The sequence below is a fragment of the Ambystoma mexicanum genome, chromosome 9 (assembly GCF_040938575.1).
Source record: "Ambystoma mexicanum isolate Mex_15411 chromosome 9, UKY_AmexF1_1, whole genome shotgun sequence".
Lineage (NCBI taxonomy): Eukaryota > Metazoa > Chordata > Amphibia > Caudata > Ambystomatidae > Ambystoma > Ambystoma mexicanum.
Window position 1 is genome coordinate 252335685 of NC_090931.1, and position 23348 is coordinate 252359032.

The 23348-nt window shown below is 46.1% G+C and overlaps 1 protein-coding gene across 1 annotated transcript in view; it reads right to left on the minus strand.

Annotated features, from left to right (window-relative positions):
- LOC138487311 (high affinity cGMP-specific 3',5'-cyclic phosphodiesterase 9A-like) overlaps window positions 1-23348 on the minus strand; it is a 163210-nt gene that overhangs the window by 19271 nt on the left and 120591 nt on the right. Inside the window, exons 11-13 of the mRNA XM_069613918.1 lie at window positions 14684-14797; window positions 4881-4985; window positions 4661-4789 (exon numbers count right to left, since the gene is read on the minus strand). Coding sequence (XP_069470019.1) covers window positions 4661-4789; window positions 4881-4985; window positions 14684-14797 — 348 coding nt within the window. The remainder of the gene's footprint in view (window positions 1-4660; window positions 4790-4880; window positions 4986-14683; window positions 14798-23348) is intronic.

Below are 23348 nucleotides of genomic sequence, written 5' to 3' on the forward strand. Positions count from 1 at the left end.
CTATCAAGCAGATGTTATGGACGGCCTTAGACGCGGGGAATCACGACTGGGATAGATTTATACTCCGATCTTGATGACCTTGAGGAACACCCTACAATCCTCCATCGGCATCGCCCTGTTTGAGCTCTTGTTTGGGAGAAGACCCAGGTCTCTGCTAGACCTACTATGTGTAGAATGGGAAGAACAACCAAGCAGAGAGATAACCATGACTGAGTATGCCCAAAATCTTTCAAAACATGTATAGATCTTGTCGGTGGTAGCTCAAACAAACCACCAACATGCACAAAAAGTACAAGAAAAATACTATAATCAGTAAACTTGCATCGACAGCCAGACGATAAGGTATTGGTGCTTCTACCGACCACCAAGAACACACATCTAGCTTCCTGGAAAGGACCCTGCCGGGTCAAGCGGCCGTGACCATGGTAACTTACAAAATATAACAAGAGGACAGGTGGCCCCGATACAAACCTGCCATGTGAATTTTCTCAAGAAGTGGAACGAGCCCCCCGCAACCATGGCTCTCATTGTGCGGGGACACCAAGACACAGATGTGATGCACCCAGAGGTGGAACCTGGGAATCGTGACCAACTGCAGATGAACCGAGAAATGACTACCTGTCCGTGTAATGAACTGGATAGCATAATAAAGAAATATGAGACCTGTATGTCAGGACAGCCAGGTCGGACGACAGAAACATACCATGCAATACACACCCCACCCAACCAGAAGTGCACCAGCGACCTTTCCGTATACAGAGGCATGTCTAGAAGCTGTGGAGAAAGTAGTAGAATCCATGCTAGAATATGGGGTCATCAAACCCTCAGTCAGTCACTGGTGTCCCCCCATAGTTCTGGTCCCAAAGCCTGATGGTACTATCTGCTTTTGTATGAATTTACAAACATTAAACAGCATCTCACGATTTGATGCATTCCCGATGCCACGCATCGATAACCTGTTGGACCGATTGTGTCAGGCCGAGTTCCTATCTACAATAGATCTGATGAAAGGGTACTTGCAGATTCCGCTACAGAGGAAGAGCAGGAGAAGACCGATTGTGCCACCCCTAACGGTCAGTAACAGTTTGGCTTACACGGGGCCCCAGCAATGTACCAATTCTGAAGGACAAGCTGCTAAGGACTCACAGCAAGTATGCAGAAGCATTCCTAGATGACATTGCCGTGCATAGCGACAACTGGGATGACACCTGAGGCAGCTGGAGATTGTTTTGGCCACCTTGCAAAAGATGGTATTACGTCCAAACCAAAAAAAAAAACACGATAGCAGTCATCCATCCCAAATACCTGGGATACCAGATAGGAAACAGAACGTTGCAACCACAGATGGATAAAATCGAAGCCATCCACCATCTTACTTTTCCTACAACACCCAAACATGTACGGGCCTTCCTGGGTTTCATAGGTTACTACCGATGATTTGTCCCCAAGTTCTCCATGCTAGCAGCCCCCTTGACAGATCTCCTGAAGAAAACAACATCTTTCTCTCCTGCAAAGCAGATGGCTCGGGCCCAGTTGGCCTTTGTGCAACTGAAGAGCAGCCTCTCCACATATGGCGTCTTCCATTGCCAAAACTTTTCGGAGCCGTTCTTCCTACATAGAGGTGCATCGGGTACGGGATTAGTTGCTGTGCTGTTCCAAGGGATAGGTGAGACAGAGAGACAAGTCTTGTTCATCAGCAGGAAATTACTTCCACAAGAGGCTTGGTACGCTACCATTGAAAAGGAATGTTTAGCAGTTTGATGTTGGTACTCTTGTTCAGAAGAGAACTGCCAGGCATTTTGGTGCTGGACTGCCCTTGGGCAGGACAAAGACTGATATGTAGTGGAAATTTCTCTTCTGTGAAAGGATGGTGAGCTAAAGACTCTGGTTGAGACTCTAACCAGGGATATAGGCCTGTGGAAGAGAAACTCCCAGAACCCCCCTTGTTTTTGAGTTAATCCAGACGTGGAACCTTTGCTCACTGTTCTTAGAGAGACACAGCTCCACCTCACTGATGAGGCCCAACCAGGCCGAAAACACATGTCTGGGGTTGCTGTTGGTACTCTTGTTCAGATGAGAATTGCCAGGCATTTCGGTGCTGTACTGCCCTTGGGCAGGACAAAGACTGATATGTAGTGGAAATTTCTCTTCTGTGAAAGGATGGTGAGCTAAAGACTATGGTTGAGACTCTAACCCGGGATATAGGCCGGTAGTAGAGAAACTGTCAGAACCCCCCCTTGTTTTTGCATATTAAGTAGCTTTGGGCTTTCACCCTAAGTTACTAGGGTAATCCAGACGTGGAACCCTTGCTCACTGTTTTTAGAGAGGCCCACCTCCACCTCACTGATGAGGCCCAACGAGGCCGAAACACGTGTCTGGGGATGCTGTTGGTACTCTTGTTCAGAAGAGAATTGCCAGTCATTTTGGTGCTGGACTGCCCATGGGCAGGACAAAGACTGATATGTAGTGGAAATTTCTCTTCTGTGAAAGGATGGTGAGCTAAAGACTGTGGTTGAGACTCTAACCCGGGATATAGGCCAGTATTAGAGAAACTCCAAGAACTCCCCTTGTTTTTGCATATTAAGTACTTTGGGTTTTCACCCTAAATTACTAGGCTAATACAGTTGTGGAACCCTTGATCACTGTTCTTAGAGAGGCACAGCTCCAAATCACTCACAAGGCCCAACCAGGACCAAACACGTTTCCGGGGTTGCAGTTGGTACTCTTGTTCCGAAGAGAATTGCCAGGCATTTGGGTGCTGGACTGCCCTTGGGCAGGACAAAGACTGATATGTAGTGGAAATTTCTCTTCTGTGAAAGGATGGTGAGCTAAAACCTCTGGTTGAGATTCTAACCCAGGATATAGGGTGGTAGTAGAGAAACTCCCAGAACCCCCCTTGTGTTTGCATATTAAGTAGCTTTGAGTTTTCACCCTAAATTACTAGGGTAATCCAGACGTGCAACCCTTGCTCACTGTTGTTAGAGAGGCACAGCTCCACCTCACTGACGAGGCCCAACCAGGTCAAAACACATGTCTGGGGTTGCTGTTGGTACTCTTGTTCAGAAGAGAATTACCAGGCATTTTGGTGCTGGACAGCCCTTGGGCAGGACAAAGACTGATATGTAGTGGGCATTTCTCTTCTGTGAAAGGATGGTGAGCTAAAGACTCTGGTTGAGACTCTAACCCGGGATATGGGCCAGTAGTAGAGACACTCCCAGAACCCCCCTTGTTTTAGCAGTCAAATGGGCCATGGAATCCGTATGCTACTATCTTCTAGGATGATACTTCGCATTTGTGACGGATAATGCCTCATTGGTCTGGCTAGCCAGACACAAGGACTCCAATCCACAAATTCTTCACTTGTTTCTGTCCCTACAGCCCTTTTCCTTCACCCCCGTCCACCTGCGTGGAAGCTGGTTATCTCAAGCCAATTATATGTCCAGATCCTTTTCCCTGCCCCAATGTCAGGGCTTGATGGGGGGGTGGGGGTTACGTGATGGGCAGCTAGCTGACCAGCATGTAACAATCCTTGCGGACAACCATACCGCCTCAGCAGTACGAGATGTCCCTCCGCAGCTGGACACCACAGGAGCCCTCTCAGCCCTCTCTAATCAAGACACAGGCTCTCTTGGAAGGATATGGGGGTGCTACCAGCCAGCAACCAGTAGAGACACCCAGGGGGAAGGAAAAGGCGCCTCAGCTGGAGATATCAGAGTCCCTATTCCTTGACTCTACAGCCAGCCTCTGGAGAAAACGACTGTGGAGATTTGGGATACACCTAGGCAAACAAGGAGAAGGAAGACACAGAAGGATGTAGGAAGGTTCACGGGAGCAGAGAAGGAACATGCCGGGTCTTTCAGTATGATCGGGAAGGGAAAGATCCAGGAGAGAATCCGGCATTGCCGTCACCTGCATAATAGACTTGCCTCAGTAATAAAAGGTTGATGAACTTATACAAACTCGTTCATGCTGTTTAAGTCTGACTCTTCACAATATTAAAGAATGATTAAACATGTATATGTAGCTGTTTTGATGCCAGTAGAATGATTCAGCACATACATTGGGCCTCATTACAACGTAGGCGTCCGCCGAATGAACAGTGCCGGTAAGGGACTGGCACTGTTCATTCTGGGCCGCCTCATTACGAGGTCTGCAGCGGGTCCCACTCTAGACCCCTGACCAGACGTGCAGAGCGGGACCCACTAGCAGTCCAGGATGTTAACAACGGGCCCGTCATTAAGGGGCCCGTTGTTAGCATCCTCCCCATTCCCATTAAGCCCTGTGGGGGATCAAATGGGAATGGGGATGTACCGGTTCCGGGTCCCAGGAAAGGGAATAACCGGGCCCTCCAATGTCGGAATAGCCCGGTAAATCTCTATTCTTGGGACCAGGACCCGGAACCCAGTTTGGGGGTAGACATGCCGGTAAAGACGGCATGGCTACCTCCAAACTCGTAATGAGGCCCATTGTCTTAGAAATGAGTAATGTTATGGTTTAATTAACTATAAATCTCTAGGTTAATGAATAGTGAATGTGTATTTTTCATTAATTTGTCAATATCAGTTAACATATGTGATGCTAACTCAGGTGTGGACACCGCTCTGCTTATATGCAGTGTGGAAGCAAATAGCATGTAAGCAAATGCAATAAAGGAACATACCTGCATCACAATTTCAAACATGGGTATCAGAACAAACTTGATGAATCCGATCTGAGCGGTGGGCTTTGTGACCTTGTCCCGGTCCATGAAGGGGGAGACAGGCAGGCCTTCAGACTTCTCACGATCACTCTGGACACAAAGAGAGGAGCTGACTTTAGTCAATGCTGGAGAAGGTCACAGCCAATACTAGAATTAATAGATACTAAGAGGTGATGTGTACCTGCATGAAGTACTCTTCCAGCAGGCAATCCACCCAGGGCTCAGCAACTTCGGTGGGGCGAACTTCGTTGGAGATATCGCAGCATTTAACCAACACCATTTCCAACTGGGGACAAGAGAAGTACACATTTGTTTTTTGCTAAGGGTTAATTAGGGGCTGGTTTTTAGTTTTGGCGTTGGTGGAACATTTTAGGGGCCACAGCTAAGGCAAGAGAAGGATGAAGCAGGCAATGGACCAGCCATTGTTTTCATTGGGCCTCTTATAAATCCCAGAACCCTCACATCGACACTAGTTGGCTTGCTGGCTGAAATTCGTGCCCTGCTTCAGCCGCAGCCCCCACAATATCTTGTTTTGCTGCGTGCAGTCTCAGAGGAACCTGCTAGGTCAAGGCGTCTTTAAGTAAACCTTGATGTGAAATAGGGTCAGAAAAGAAAGTCAGTGAGGAAGAACATGGGCCAGCTTTTTATGGAACATAGGAAATCATTCTTAAACAGGATGTCCCTGTCCCTGCTGTCCCTGCAGCATCTGCAGTCGAATAATTATTAATAAGGAATGGGCTCAATATTTTGGACCTGTTCACAAAGACTCTGGCTATCTGCATTTGTGATCCATGAAAATTGTGTAATTTTCAAAGTCGCAAGCATGCACAATCGGGTGTTCGTGTCATTTTCCATTGATACTATCCACAAAATAAATTGTTTATTTACAGATGTAAACACAATCTGTACCTTGTGGGGATTGGCTTAAAACCAATGGGTATGGGGGTAATGTTTCCGGTACTATCCAGTCTGCACCACTTCATCACAATCAGTGGCATTTGTCCAATCATGAGATTTGATAGAGTAGACCAGGGATCTGCAACCTTTGGCTCTACAGATGCTTTGGAATACAACTCACATCACCCCTAGCCAGCAAAGTCAATGGTGAGGGATCATGGGAGTTGTAGTCCAAAACATTTGGAGAGCTACAGGTTGCAGAACTCTGGAGTAGACATTTTTGGAGACAGCATTAAGAAGATCTTTACAGCAAGTCTAAAATAAGTGGACCTCATGCAAGATCCGCCCCACTGTATTAATAAACGTTGACTCTCGCAGCGGTTGTCAAACAAGTGCGCCCCACTCAGGGTACCTACTGTGTGATGCTGAAATGAGACCGTTACTGCAGTACTGATACGTGAAGACCCCACATAAGACAGGACATCATCCCTGCAAAACTGGGAAGGGTCCTCACTGTAGAACCCAAGGAAGAGCATGCAAGCACGACACTAGCACTGCAGTACAGAAAGGTGGCCCTAATTGCACGATTGGAACACATCCACCTGGCACAGTGCACTATACCTGCAATGCTGAAACCTGGGCCCTGCTGTAGGGCTGACACAAGGGCACTGTACACAGGTATTGGTTATTCCTCTGCTCTGCTCTTCATGCGTTGTAAAAAGTTGGGTGAATGATGATATTGTCAAGCTTCCTACATTTAACCACCATCCCTGCAATTTATATCCTATGTATTTGTGGGCTACGTTCAGCAATAACGTCCTTTACTTGGGGGGGGAGAGGCGGCGGGAAAGTAAGTTTAGAGGGTATCTTAAGCTTCCAAATGATGGAGGAGGCAGGCCATATCGTCTTTTAAATACTATTACCTGGAAGTTCTGGGCAACCTTCTACTTGCAGCTCAATTAATTTTCAGAAAATCAGTCACCCTTTGATCTTACTCTTTATTACAAAGACAGACTTTTTTAAAGCATTGATGCAGTGAATTCTTTACCAACAAAAGGCCGCACAAGACACATAATGGGCTATTTTGAGTTTAGAAGAACAAATGACACTTCTTTAAAGATCCACAATTCTATATCTTTGGGATCAAATCATGGAAAACTGGCAATAAAAAAAGGATACACTGTTGGGGGATATTTGCCCAACAAGCGGCATTATGAGCTTTTAACAGATCCGATGTATGTTATCACTTGGGTTACTTACATGTTTTCAGGTCAGACACTTTATGAATAAGGAACTTTTTTGGTAAAATGGAAAAGACCCCCTAACCAACCTGGTATCAAGGGATGAGAACTGATTCTACCGCTAGTTTCTCAATTGTACATAATTGTTCTGAAAACACAAACACAATAGTTATTACTCTTATGGCTGAAAACTAGACACACACGATGGTAGAACTGCATAAACAGGGATCTGATTGCCCAAGCCTTCTTTAGAATGCATACATTGTTGATACGAACTCATTTACCATTTTTTTAAAATTATAAACAGTCATTCGATCTCTACTACTCACTTATGACACTTCAAAAGTGGGGGAGTGCAATAATAAATGCATTGGCCCCAAGAATCAAAATGAGGGGAGCAATATTAAGCATAAGGTTTTAACGGCCTCAATATTTGTCTCTTGCTTTTGGAGGTGAGTTTTTAAAAATGTGTATTACGATTACTGGAACCGAAATTACTGCAACCAGTCTGCCCTTCTCTCCACAGGCCGCTCTGGCTCCGCTCATGCTGCCATAATGCATAATGCAAGACACCCCCAAAGTTCTCTTTCCTTAGAGCCAGCATTCAGCACTACCTAAGCCCTGCACACTTACCGGGCCTTCATTAACCACCGCTCCCATGTGACCAGGAGGAAGGAACCACAATTCTTCACTCCGCTCAGAAGAATCCAGTCTCATTAGGCCTTCCCTCCGCAGGTCAACTGACCCTACTCTTAATGCCAGCACCAGATTCTAGTTTTTTTCCTCATAAAGGAGTCATCCAGTTCTGCTGAAGCCCCACCCCTCCATCACCTGGCTTGGCTCTCACCGTCACATGACATAATCACTGCATTTTCTTTGAACTGCCGGGGAGTCACTCGCCCAGGCATCATCGACAAATGCAAGGGCCGCAATGATCTACCCACTCATCGTCGCCTTCCCAATCTCATGATATGAGGATTGTAAAGTCTTACGCTGCGGTTCTACGCGTAGCTGACATCATAGACTTTATCCACGTCCATAACTTGGATGACCTTTTCGTTGCAGAGTCCGTTTCGCCCGCCCGCCCCACATACTCAATGTTTTCATTCCATTAGGATACCGCTTTTCACATGTGGATAGAGTGGAGAAGGTCATTGGTGACCTTGCAGTCATCCAGAAGACAGCATGCCCTGCACTCTGCAGGCAACCACACTACTCTTATCCATGGAAGTCATCAGGGGGCACTTTCATCTCACCCCGGCTCAAAACTCGACATCTCCTCTACCATCCCCCAGGTTCCGCCATTTCTTTCCTGTATGAGATTACATCATCAGTCAGAAATTAAAACAAGATCTTCCTCTGAAATGCCAACCTATGTTTTACCTCAGCTACCAAAACCAACAAAGAGGAACTACTGGATGTCCTCAATACTACAGACATTTAGTCGTACATAACAAACCCTACCCACCTACATGCAGCACGGTGTACCGGATGTGTTCTAATGTCTACTTACAGATGGTCATGACTGCACAGATAATGCCATCATTCTAGTCCATTCCACTTGTGTTCTATTTAGTCAACAACCATGTACAAAAACACACACCTTACTCGCGAAGCGGTTATCCACGGTCTTCCCCACAAAAGCTTTGACCACAGCTGTATGAGCCGTAGTAGCCATTCGCTCCCTCCCAAGAACTTTTAACTGAAACATGATGATTCCCGGGTAAACTTCAGGCTCATCACCACCAATGAACTTGCCAACATCCTTGTCAACATCCGTGTATCCCTCAAACCCACCGCATATGAAGATGGCATCCTTCCCACCACCACCATCATCAAATCAATATGGCCCCAAGCATTGCAGCCCTTCCTTCATATCATCTATGCATCACGCTTTCAAGAGACGTTTTCCAAATGGATTTGCACCAAAAATCGAACATTAAATGCTGAATGCGACTGTTGGTCGCATTCGGCAAAGGTAAAAAAGATTGGACCCAAAAATACCAAACTGTGTGAGCAGGGGTTACGGGTTGTCCCCCGCCCCCTTAGTTCATTATTTGTGGGTTGCTGGAGTGTCCCGCCCATATACATGGAAGAGAAAGCGGAGGACAATTGAGCTATTTCCGAAAAGCTCGAATTACAAAATGCAGCAAAGTGGGCTTCGCTATTTTGTAATTCGAGCTTTTCAGAATTTGCAATAATGACGTACATCCCTCCACAACACTACAATCAGGCTCAAAATTCCCACTTCTTAAAAAAACAAATCTGTACCCAGATGACATCGCCAAATCCATAATGGGGGGAGGGGGCTTCGACCCATCGGGTCTTTGCCCCTTCTCACCCATTTTGGAGGAGCCAGCCCAGTAAAATACAAAAACTCCCTCAGCTGATTTTTCCAGCTGGGGGAGTGTTCTTAAATGTGAAAGGGAAACTTTGTTTTCCTTTCACAGTTACATTTCCCCAGCTGTGCAACCTCAATGAGCCATGCAAGGCTGGGAATGTTTTGTTTCCCCAGCCTCATTTGAAATGCTGGCTGAGAAACTGCATGTCTGTATGTGCAAGGGGGTGCTCCTGCACCTCCTCGCACATACAGACAAAGCAGGCTGGAGTGGGGCATCTCCAGGCCCATGCTCAGGCCCCTTGCATGCATGTGCAGGGACCAGGAAACTTCCTGATTCCTGTTCATGCTTGCAGGGGGCAGAAGCACTGGAACCTCCGGACCTGTGGCAGCAGGTACGTTTGTATATGTTCATTTTTTTAATTTAAATTATGTGTATGGATGCGTGCATGCTTGTATTGTTAGGTGAATGTATGATGATGGATGCTGATGTAAGTGCTTTCTGTGTGTATGTTGTGTAAATTTGTGTATTTGTATGTTTGTTTAATTAGTATTTAAATATGTGTATGGCTGCGTGTATGCTTGTGTTATGAGTGAGTGCATGATGGATGCTTGTGTGAATGAAACAGAGTGTTCGCTGTGTATGTGTTGCGTAATGTGTATTTGTATGCTCATTTATTTTTTATTTAAGTATGTGTATTTATGCTTGTGTTATGATAGTGTATGATGGACGTTCATGTGAATGAAACAGAGAGTGCTTGCTGTGTGTGTGTGTATGTTTTGTAAATGTGTGTGTGTGTGTTTATATGTTTATTATTTAAATATGTGTATGGGTGCGTGCATGCTTGTGTTTTGAGTGAGTGCATGATGGATGTTCGTGTGAATGAAAGAGTGCATGCTGTGTGTAGTTGTGTGTGTATGTTGTGTAAATGTGTGTGTTTGTATGTTTATTTATTATTTAAATATGTGTATGGATGCATGTATTCTTGTGTTTTGAGTGAGTACATGATGGGTGCTCGTGACTGTGATTGAGACAGTGAATGCTTGCTGTGTGTAAACCCCTGAGGTGTTGAGGGGTCGAGGGGATAGGGGATAGGGATGGTATTATTTTAATGGACATCTATCCCAGTAAAAAAGTTCCATACCTGCCCCCTGTCCCCCAGAGTGAGTGAGTGTGTGTGTGTGTGTGTGTGTGTGTGTGTACTGTGAGGCCCTAGTCATCTATGATAAATGTCTAGTAAAAAAAATACCATACCTGTCCCCCTTTCCCCCAGCGCCTTGCATACACACATATCACTTTGATTGTGATTGTGATTGTGTGTGCGTGTCTATGTGTGTTTGGTGCTGTGAGGCTGTGCTGTGAGGCCCAGGGGACAGGCATGGTATTTTTTCTACAGGACATCTATGATAGATGTCCATTAAAAAATACCATCCCGCCCCCTGGTATCCCAGTTCCTGGCATACACACATAACTACATTGATTTTGTGCATGTGTGAGGAGCTCGGGACCCAGGGAACAGGTGTGTCATTTTACTACGATAGATGGCCAGTAAAATAAAACAATCCTTACCCCAGTGCCCCCCAGCACCTCGCAATCACACATAATCACATTAATCATTATCGTTATTATGCCTTTCTGCAAGGCGCTGGTACACCATGGAGCAGACATGGAATTTTTTTGGACTGTGCATGGTTGATAAAGCAAGCAGGATAAGTGGTATTATTCTTACTGTGGTATGACATTTTGTATTGGCGTCTTTGGTAAAACAAGCATAGGTGTTATTATGTAGCTAGACTGGCATTCCAATGCAGCCAGTCTAGTAATTTCTTAATGTGGTATGACATTTTGTATTGGACATCTTTGGTAAAGCAAGCATGATAAGTGTTACTACGAAGCAAGGCTGGAATGTTGTATGCTACCAGTCTAGTCATGTCTTACTGTGGCATGACATTTTATATTGGGCATCTTTGATAAAGCAGGCAGGATCAGTGGTATTATTCTTACTGTCCAAGGAATTGTGGGTGCACTCCCAGTGTATGACATGGGGTTAAGATGCATATATGTATATTTTCTTTTGAGTTTTGAGGTGCGGGGGAGGAAGAATAGTCCTGTCCTATTCTTATTGTGGAATGACATTTTGTATTAGGCACTTTTGATAAAAGAAGCATAAGTGTTATTATGTAGCTAGACTGTCATTTCAATGCAGCCAGCTCAGTCATTTTGTATTGTGGTATGGCATTTTGTATTGGGCATTGTTGGTAAAGCAAGCATGCTAAGTGTTACTATGAAGCAAGACCATCACTTTTATGCACTTAGTCTAGCCATTTCGTATTGAGGTATGACATTTTATATTGGGCATCTTTGATATAGCAAGCATGATAAGTGTTATTGTGTAGCTCAACTGGCATTTTAGTACAGCCAGTTTGGACATGTTTTCATACTTTGGAATGCATTTTTAATGTTAAAGCCAACTGGAGTATGGTCTTATGTGGGGATACTGCCATATATTGGCAGAACAAATATGCACATGTTCTCTTATAGTATCATTACTGGCATGAGTATGTTCTTATATGGGAATAATAGGGTATAATGTTGCAGTCAGCATGGAAATGTATGGGCACAGCCAGTGTGAAAATGTTTTATACTGGCACATATTGTGGGAAAAGGCAACATGAGAATGTGTTGGAGAAATGCTCCTGTGCACTGTTGGTGACTTGCATCTATTGGATTTTTTTCATGAGTTACACTACAGAACCCAATTGCAAACTGTTTGGCTTTTTCTAAAAAGTCTGCTCGAAAATGAACCATTTTCACCCATTATTTAAAAAAGATTCTCGGGCAGAACCCCCACGAAGCCCCTTTGAGGGGTGTGGGCTCCCTGCTACGCTCAGTTGCTCAGCCATATCACAGACAAATAGTTACACCTCTGCAGTAAAAGAATTCACCAGCCGCCACTGGCCCAATCACTAACATTCCCTTCCTGGGGAATGGCCTTGAAAAAATTGTAACCATACAACTGCACAGAACAATAAGCAACCATGCTCCAGTACAGCAACTTGTGGCGGGGTTCCAGCTCTGAGAAACAGCCACGTGCAACGTTTGCCTGCCGTATATTTATAGCCAGTGAGAAAAGGCTATCTATATCATCAATGAACCAAAGACATTAAAAAGAATATATAGTCTGCTGTACTTATTTTCCTGTAAAGTGTATTCACTGCATACCAAATCACTTAAAATGTACATTCGATAAAAAGGGAAAAGGGCAGGCACATGTTTCACACTGCACCGCACTTTTCCAAGGCCACTTGTCTCGGGAGGATAGCTCAGCGGCAACACTTCCGCCTTGGAAGCAAGACAACACTGAGCAACACAGGTTCGATCCGCAGGTCCGCGCTTAGAAACCTCTGGGTATTAAGCGCGTTATAAATAACCTATCATATCTGTCATATCATATAAACAATCCTGATATTATGTTTCACCGAGCTTGTACGGCACCTGAGAACCAGCAGGTTTCATCTGGTCTGGCGTTCTGCTAGGATCTGCTGCTGCTGTATAGCTATAAGTAATAGACAACACCTTTATTTTATATATGTATTACTAATGTTATGTGTCTGCAAACACTAATTTTCAGATATTCTTTGAACTGGACATGTACAGTCAAAGGGCTTCATTACGAGTTGGGCGGTATTCCAGCGGTAAATCCACCGGAATATCGCCCAATGGATTTACTGTTACCGCCACTTGGTCCGGCGATTTACTGCTGGATTACAAGTGGGGGTAGCAGTGTTATTGCCCATTAATTTTTGGGGATTTCGGCTGAATTACTGCTCGTGGAATTACTGCAGTGTTAATTCCACCAATTTTGCGTATTTTTTCGGCGGAAAGCGGGAGGATTTAAATCCCCCACTCGACCGCCATACTCGTAGTACGGGAAAAGTAGCGGTAATTCCGTTACCACCACTTATTTCCCGCAACCGCTATACTCGTAATGAGGCCCAAGGTATTTACGCCATTCATGCTTATACATGTAAAATTCGGTAACTTCAAATACCAAAACTATTGGCTTTCACAAAGCTTGTTCACGTTTGTCCTATTGAAAACCCCACCCTGTAGTCCAAGTCAGTAGCACAATATTATCTGCTGAGAGTTCGGCTTGGTGTTTACATGTTACTACAAATAAGGAAAGCTTGCATCTCCAAGTGCTCACATATTACTGGGGTAGAATTGCATCCAACTCTGCGTGTCACGGGCAAGGATGCCTCACAACCCTGTGTTTGGAGTTCTCTGATGTGATCTCACACCCACATGCTAGTGGCATAGGTGCGGTCTCACACACCCCACTGTAAACTTGGCATCTCTGCAATGGCTCACAAGTGGGGTCCCACCTGCTCTTGGAGAACCTCCAGCTTTCCTACCGCTGCTGCTAGGCCCCTTACTCGCTAGCGACCACAGTGCCATTCCAATTCTGGAAGGCTCGTGTTCTCTACCAGCTGTAGATTCCAGTGAGTCCCCCCCCCCCCCATGGCCTCCTTGACCAGTCCAATGGCCCTTGATAGCTTCCTCGTCGCCCAGAAGAGCACCTAGCTCATGACCTTCCTGTTCGGCTTTGTGGCAGTGGGGCTGATGTCTATGGTCTCCCTGGCACGTCGCTGCGGGCACGTGACTGAATGCCAGCATGACGGCGTAGTACCAGCGCTTCACTTTGGATGATTGAGGGCCTGTGTCTGCTTGCTGCTTCAGCTTCCTGGTTGGGGATCTGTACAGTGGCGTGTCCAGACGCTTTTGACTGGGGTGGCCCAAGTGGGGCACTGACCTATGCAGGGGTGGCATGAAGTACACATACATAATGGTCATAGTTTAGGATAATGGGGCGGCACCTGCGGTGGCCAATCAGATTCCAGGGGTAGCACGTGCCACACCAGGCCACGCCCTCGACGCACCAATGTTACTGCTGGCTGTAACCTTGCAGGCCTGGTGATGCTCACGCTCGCCTGCAAGGCTCAAGACGAGTGAGAATGGGGAAGAAAGCAAATGCCCCCTGCAGTCTGCAGCCCAGCCACTTGCACAGCCTGCTGTGCAGTTTTCTTTTATGTACTCGCACATATGCGCTCCAAGGCATGCTGGCAGAAAAAGGGCTGGTGAGTGGGAACACACCTTCCTAAATCCTAAATTTTGATTGGCATACAATTAGTAAAGCAACTCTTCATTTTTGTATATGGGAGACAATATAAAAACTACTCACTGATAAACTGGCCAGTTCATGCAACAAGCATTGACAGTTGCCATCCCAACCAAATATTCGACCATCCCACCCCTCCCCTTCACCTCTCCTGCTCTGTAAATTTGTTATGCCCACAGGGTGGCACTAAAGTGCCAAAACATGCGCCAAAACCAAAATGCTGGACTGGGAACACACTGCACCAGGGATGTGTTCTGACTTTCTGTAATGAAGCAGATACATATTTTGTGAATGATGGAGTAACGTTGTTCATGTTCTGTGCACTTACACATTTCACGTGTTCGTCGCTGCCGAAATCAAAGTTAGGAACTATGTTTTTAAAGGAGTCCAGGATTTCCCCATGACGTGCCATGTCCGTGGCTAAAATTAGACCAATAATTGCCTACGGAAAATGGGAAAGAAATATTGTTTTATATAAACCATATTGAAAAGATGTAAGCATGTTAGTATTAAATAAGTGCACACACCGCAGATATTATTCACACACTTAATAGAATTCTAACTTAAAAGGCTTTAGGTTAGTACAGAGGCTATAGCATCTTAATATTTGTTCCGGACCGAAGCCGAAAGGAATGAGCTCCAGAGTCCAGGTGACCTTAGTGCTAAGGGCGTGTGTGTTCGTCCTGAATTCCCGCCCACATTTGTTTACTTCACTCTCATATTTAAATTCCTTGATAACCAACATGTAGATATCCCTAGAATTACTGAAATGTGTCTGAAAGACCTGGATTCCCGGACATATCCCGGAGGCCGAGCATATCCCTGAGGCCCAGGCATATCCCGGTCATATCCCTAGAATTACTTAAATGTGTCTGAAAGACCTGGATTCCCAGGCATATCCCTGAGGCCCGGGCAAATCCCTGAGGCCTGGCCATATCCTTGAGGCCCGGGCATATCCCTGAGGCCCAGGAATATCTCTGAGGCCCTGGCATATCCCTGAGGCACGGGCATATCCCTGAGGCCCAGGAATATCTCTGAGGCCCTGGCATATCCCTGAGGCCCAGGCATATCCCTAAGGCCTGGGCCTATCCCTGAGGCCCGGGCATATCCCTGAGGCCCAGGCATATCCCAGTCATATCCCTGAGGCATGGGCATATCCCTGAGGCCTGGGCATATCCCTGAGGCCCGGGCATATCCCTGAGGCTCAGGAATATCCCGGTCGCCCGGGCATATCCCTGAGGCCCAGGCATATCCCGGTCATATCCCTGAGGCACAGGCATATCCCTGAGGCCGAGCATATCCCTGAGGCCCAGGCATATCCCGGTCATATCCCTAGAATTACTTAAATGTGTCTGAAGACCTGGATTCCCGGGCATATCCCTGAGGCCCGGGCATATCCCTGAGGCCTGGCCATATCCTTGAGGCCCGGGCATATCCCTGAGGCCCAGGCATATCCCTGAGGCCCAGGAATATCTCTGAGACCCTGGCATATCCCTGAGGCACAGGCATATCCCTGAGGCCCAGGAATATCTCTGAGGCCCTGGCATATCCCTGAGGCCGGCATATCCCTGAGGCCTGGGCCTATCCCTGAGGCCCGGGCATATCCCTGAGGCCCAGGCATATCCCAGTCATATCCCTGAGGCACGGGCATATCCCTGAGGCCTGGGCATATCCCTGAGGCCCAGGCATATCCCGGTCGCCCGGGCATATCCCTGAAGCACAGGCATATCTCGGTCATATCCCTGAGGCACGGGCATATCCCTGAGGCCCGGGTATATCCCTGAGGCCGAGCATATCCCTGAGGCCCAGGCATATCCCGGTCATAACCCTGAGGCACGGGTATATCCCTGAGGGCGAACATATGCCTGAGGCCCAGGCATATCCCGGTCATATCCCTGAGGCACGGGTATATCCCTGATGCCTAACATATCCCTGAGGCCCGGGCATATCCCCAATGCTTTCTATGCAACTGTACATCTGAAATGCGGATAGAGAGTAGGGAATGGAAGGAGATGTAAGCATGTGTCTGAGTAAGAGTCCCCTGGCTTTTAGCCGATGTGGCAGCCTTAGAATTCCAAGCACGTAAAATCAGAGAGGAACTGAAACACATAGAAAAAAGAAATGGCTTCTCTCTTAGAAAAAAAAAGGGTTCTATGTTCTTTCATCGTCAGACATTATAACGAATGCCTTTTAAATGTGTACAAAATTACGAAAAGGTCATCAAATCTTTTTTTTCTTTTTAAGGCAAAGGGAAGCCATAGTTACTACCAATACCATCTGTGAGAATCAGCGCGCAGGGCCCACTTGCAGGGCTGATCTTTACTCCTGTGGTTTTATTTTGTTTTATATAGTGGGATAATTAATTACCTATTTGTTTTCAGCTAGCCAAAAAAAGAAAACTTCAAAAACACTTACTACTGAGTTTGGGAATTCGCTCTTATATCGCAGGTACACGGCTGCCATTAACTCATAACATTGAAACATTACCTCTCTAAATGGCACTCAATTAAGTGATGCCAAAAATGACTTCTCCATGCATGCGTGGCTTGTGGTTTACTTTGCGCATGTCTAACATGTTTTTAATCATGTAAATGCACACGTCAGGACATGTCTTTTCTTAACTGGAAATGAGATTGTAAATCATATTACGAACCCAAAAGGTGCTCATGTTAAAAAAGGATGAGCTGTCATACATGTTGCAAAACATTTCTGATGCATAAATCTACTGGTGCCAGACCTATTATAATTATTATTGTTCTTTTATAACACGCTGAATGCCAGCGAGTGGTTTCTAAGCGCGGGATTGGGATTGGAATTCGATTTCACCCAGTATTAATCTGCGCAGTTTCAATATTCCTTTTGTGCTTGATCCAGATGTCCAGGGAGGATTCGGAAGTAGAACGAAGAGGGCTGATGTCTTTGCAAGCAAGCGTTTTACTAAGTTGTGTGTTCTAAGAACCTGCATTTGTCACATCGCTTCTTGGACCCCAGAGAATAAGAAAGACCAGAGAGATCAGATACAGTAAAATGGTTTGGAGGAAAGAAGTTCAAATGAGTGAGAAACTCCAAGAACTGGTCCAGTCTTTGTTGAGGGACAGGCCCTTGAGAATGTGAAATGTTTCCAGATTAGACATGACATGGCCCAAATAAGAATCACTTGGATGTGTTTGGGTCCACCAATGTCTCCCAACACTCCAGCTCATCGTGGACCAGACCTACTGACTTGATCTCCCTGTGAATTTTACCAGGAGCCACCGAACACCCGAGCTCTTGAATGGTGGGACGCTGAGATCACTAACCATGGCAGCAGAGAGAACCACTGAAGGGAAACTGCTAGCCAGGGAAGAAAGAAGATCATGGGGGGATGGCGATTTCACAGGAGATAATAGAGGACATGAAAGGTAAGAAATAAAAAAATAATGTAACATGCAAGAGTGGGAAAAAACCATTAAGGAGGAGGAAAGGCTGGAGCTGCTCAATGCTTGCCAAGAAATGGTAGGCCAGGAGAGGATAATTTTTATTTTATTTATTTATTTTAATGTTTGTAACGCGTCACATGCCCGTGGGCCTCAGGGCGCACACAGAAACAAAAGACAGAGACAGACGGACAAGGCAGAGGAAAAAAAACGAGGAACCATGAGCAAGTTATTCCAGGTTAAAGAAATGAGTTTTTATGGCCCGTTTAAATACAGTGTAGCTTTGGATCTGCCGTATCTGAGCTGGTAGTGCATTCCAAAGAAGGGGACCCTGTACATCAAGGGTGGTACCCCCAAATCTAGCTGTCCTAAATCTGGGGTGTTTGAGGATGACCGCTGTGGATGAGCGAAGGTTCCTCTCATTAGACTTAATGCTAATGCGTGCAGACAGATATGTGGGGTTGCTAAAGCTCAGGCATTTATGGGTCGTAGTTAGCACCTTGTGTGTTATACAATGTTTTACCGGGAGCCAGTGAAGTTTCTTCCTAAAGGTGGAAATATGGGTGCGAAGAGATTGGTTAAAAATAGTGCGCACAGCATTATTCTGGGCCACCTGCAAAGAATGAACATTAGCAGCTGTGGTACCAGATAGGAGACTATTACAATAGTCTAATCTAGAATTTATCAGTGCTGAAGACAGGAGAGCACAGTTTTTTTCAGTGATAAATGGGCGAATATATCCTTTTCGCTTGTTAATCAGTCCGCAGCTAGACCTGATGTTAGAGAAATGGGACTTCATGGATAGCTCTTCATCAAGGACAACTCTCAGGGTCTTAACTTTCTTTTGGACAGTGATGATATTATCCGCAATAGGGAAGCTGGCATAATTAGGATAAAGTTTAGTCCGGGTGCTTTTGGAAGACACTATTAAGAGCTTGGACTTTTTATCATTCAAAGCCAGTGAATTACAGGCCATCCAGTCCTGTATGGCTTTGTATATGTTATTGATAGTTCTAACATCATTACTGTATGAGCCACTCAGTTGTATAACTACCTGAGTGTCGCCTGTGTAGTTTGTATATTGAACTCCAAGTTTACTCAAGAGGTCGAGAAGGTGGCGAATATACAGATTAAAAAGCAGAGACGACAGACAGGAGCCCTGTGGAACTCCACAAGTCTGAGAAATGGGGGAGGATTGATTGTTGCCTACACAAACCCTTACCATTCTACATTCTAGGGCCTAGAAAGGAGGCTATCCATCTAGATGCTGTCGTAGAACAATTGTCGACCTCTCCGAGCCTTGACACAAGTAAGCTGTGATCAACCAGCTCAAAGGCTGTGGAGAGGTCGAATAGCATAAGCATAGCAGCTTGGTTTTTGTCTGCTATGCCAGCCAAGATGGATTTAAGATCGAGCATGGCCGTCTCGGTGCCATGACGAGTTCTATAGCCCGACTATCGGGTGCCAAGGCTTTTATGTTCCTCGACATGAGCCTGTAATTGCAGGTATGCAAGTTTGTCTAATATCTTGAGGATAAAGGCACATTTGTTATGGGCCTATAGGTATCATTGTTGGTGGGATCCAAGTTTTCTTTTTTTAATAAAGGTGTTATCCATGCAGATTTTCCCCCTTACTGAATAGTATGTGGCAGAGACATCAGGTAGAAAGAGTTCTACATCTGTAGACAACTCAAAAACCCAAATGTCAGAGACGAGAGAAGAGAATTTTGGACAATATTTACCCAAACTATGTTGTCTACAACCATGTTCGAGAAAAGATTCCAGTCTGGATAGTGCCAGCTGAAGCTTGGCATCCCAGAGTGTGAACGGACATGTTGGGCAGGAAAGGAGAAGCATAAACACACACACACTGTGGTGAGGGAAGCCGAAATTGCTCAAGTGGAAAGTGGCAGAGTATGAAAAGGAAGTTAGTCATACAACTATTGACCCACCAACAAAGGAAGACCAGACGGGATGTACACAATGAACATCTTCGAAACGATTATGAAGGGAGTGAGGGCAGGAAAAGTCAGACAATATGCTCTAAAATAAATGATGACATTTTCATTTTAAGAGTGGTCTGAAACAGCCTTCTGCATCATTGCAGATGAGTCTGGGGGAGTTTGTCAGGGCCACTATGTACCTGATTATTCTCTGTGTTCTGGATGTGCAGAACTTCTCAAACTTTTTTAGAGGTTCTGAAGGATACATTTGGTGGCGATTTTGGAGCTTCTGATAATATCACAATGCCGAATTAGGGTGGTGGCTGCTGTTGTTGTTTTAGTGCTTATTCGGAAGGGAGAAGGCAGGGGACACACGACAGTGTGATTACAGACAGGGCTTAATCGAATTTACTTTTATTTTTCATAAATGCAGAAAGAGGGAGTGAGGATGAAAGCATTCTTTGAAAGGAATCTCTGGAATTCAAATAAATGGAGCTAGTGCCTCGTCAATTTAGTTTCAGGCAGAGGTTTTTTTTTTTTTAATCCAACAGGAGATCCTGTACTCTCTTGCTCCTGAAGGCTCTTGTTTGAACCCCAGAGGAGAACAGAGACTACAGCTCTCTGCACACGGCAATATTTTGATTTTCTTTGTAAGATGAATTTTAATTTGGACGGTTCTTTTGTGTTTCTGGTAAGCTTTGACTTTGTTGGACAGTAGATGGCGCAATTGTAACATGGAGTTCTAATTTAAATCAAATCAAACCACATTCAGCTTTATTTCGCAAGAAAACTGTTCTGTAAAAACATCACGCTACACGATATACAGTATCCCCAGTGTACACAAACATAGGAACGTATCGGTTTACGAACCATTACGTTTAAAACTCAACGTTCATCAATTTAAAACATACCCCTGCCTTAGTTTGGAGAAATATATATTTTTAAACTTGCAGCAAAACAAACTAATGCAGGGCCCAGCATCTATAAATGGTTCTATGTCATTTCACGGACAGATTGTTTTGCCGCGGTTGTTCTCAACGAAAAAACGAATCGAAATTGATACATTTTTATTTTTGGGCGGTTTACCCCCAAGCATCCAAGCCCTATTATTTTCTCATTATTCCCGATCCCCCCCACCCCTTATATGACTTTCCCACCCCCCTATATTTTTCAATGAGTTTTTCTGTTGAACATTTTTTGTTAAAAAAAAATCCAAAAAAAGACTGTCGATGAAAGGACGTTGTACCCTATAAATATATCAGTGCTGGTGGCACTGAGTAAAAGGCATATGTCTTAAAACTGGTGTTAACTGACTTATAATAGAAAAGTGTAATGTGTGATCTTCCACTAAAGGGTAATTACCGGGACAATACTTATCTTTTTACACCGATGATGGCACAAAATTCAGAGGTTACCGTATTCTCAAAAACCTGCTTGCTGCCTTATAGCTGATCTGCAACGCCTAAAACTGGAGCGAATCTGCAGATGGCTGGAGGCTCTGTAAAATGCTCACCTGCAAATATGATTGTTCAAGATTCACTCACAGGCACCTCAGGGATGCTCTATGCATCCAGGGGAAGCTCCGAGGACACCTCAGGGATGCTCCTGGCACCCCAGGGATGCTCCAGGTCTCCAGGCACCTCAGGGATGCTCCAAGCACCTCAGGGATGCTCCAGGCCTCTCAGGGATACTCTGGGCACATCAGGGATCCTCCAGGCATCTCAGGGATGCTCTTGGCACCTCAGGGATGCACCAGGCCTCTCAGGGATGCTCCTGGCACCTCAGGGATGCTCCAGGCCTCCAGGCACCTCAGGGATGCTTCCGGCCTCTCGGGGATGCTCCAAGCCCCTCAGGGATGCTCCAGGCCTATCAGGGATGCTCTGGGCACATCAGGGATTCTCCAGGCCTCTCAGGGATGCTCCTGGCACCTCAGGGATGCTCCAGGCCTCCAGGTACCTCAGGGATGCTTCAGGCCTCATGGGGATGCTCCAAGCCCCTCAGGGATGCTCCAGGCCTCTCAGGGATGCTCCGGGCACCTCAGGGATTCTCCAGGCACTTCAGGGATGCTCCAGGCCTCTCAGGGATGCTCCTGGCACCTCATGGTTGCTCCAGGCCTCCGGGCACCTCAGGGATGCTCCAGGCCTCTCAGGGATGCTCCTGGCACCTCAGGGATGCACAAGGCCTCCAGGCACCTCAGGGATGCTTCCGGCCTCATGGGGATGCTCCAAGCCCCTCAGGGATGCTCCAGGCCTCTCAGGGATGCTCCGGGCACCTCAGGGATTCTCCAGGCACCTCAGGGATGCTCCAGACCTTTCAGGGATGCTCCTGGCACCTCATGGTTGCTCCAGGCCTCTGGGCACCTCAGGGATGCTTCAGGCATCTCAAAGATGCTCCAAGCCCCTCAGGGATGCTCCAGGCCTCTCAGGGATGCCCCGGGCACCTCAGGGATTCTCCAGGCATCTCAGGAAGGCTCCGGGCAGCTTTTGGATGCTCCAGGCCTCTCAGGGATGCTCTGGGCACCTCTGCATTTGCTCCAGTTTTAGACCCATGATTCATGTATTAGGGAGAAGAAGCAAATCAGGAGATGCTCACGGGCATCTGCTATTTGTTGCAGTTGAAACCTTTATGAATCCGCCTTCCATGTCTCTTACCCATGGTGAGTTCAGCATGCCGTCTTTCAGCACAGCAATTTAGGCGTGGGCCGTTTCACTGCAGGCCGTTCACCGAAGATCCCCTTTCTGCATGCCCTGTAGGCTGCGGCCAGCAGAGCGCAGCGACCCATCAGCGCTCGAAAGTTATTTACTTAATATATTGTCATCCTAAACGCTAACAAATTATTGTATTGTACTTGTCAATTATATAACGTCTTTTACCATTATTATAGTCTCAATGCACTGTTAGTGTGAACTCCCTTGGAGAACCAAAGTCCAGAGTGTTGGAGGTCATGGAGCAAAGTTATGATACGCGTGTGAAATTGGCCAAATAAGTCTTAAGAGGGCTGGCCAGGCTCTGGTACAGAGCAACCCATGTGGTCAGGCATGTGGGTGGGTGCTGAGAGGAGTCAGAGCGTCAGAGCTGTGGACTCGCTCTATGCCCAGAGTACCCACATTTGTCATAGGTCTGCGCTGCATTCTGATGTCAGAGGTGTTGAGGCATAGTCTGGTGTGAGTAGGTGGAGAGTTATGTGAACAACACAACCACATTTTGTCATAGTCGTTGCTGTATTCTGATGTGTGCGGATAGCCATGCCTGTGGCCAGTGTCCACTAGAGTGGTGAGTTATATGTATCTGGTGGAGTTTGGTGGTAATTTGTTGTTTGTGCGACACATAGGTAATTGGCTTCTTTTGTCGAATCTTGCGGCTGTGTTAAAACGGTTAGCGACAGCGACAATGTGCAACTATTTGCAACAAGGGGAGCATTGGTTGTACTTCCGGGTTCTTCTAGGCAGATAAAATGGCCAGTGTACCCAGCTATCAGGCGCTTACTGAGCTTTTTCAGTTGTTACTGTTACCGTGGGCAGCCAATCCTATAGTTCTTACATGTGCAATACCTGCCCACCCCCTCTTCCTTCCAGAGTGATTCGGAGTCTGAATCCTGACTGCCCTCCAGGAATATTGAATGGGGGACCCCCACA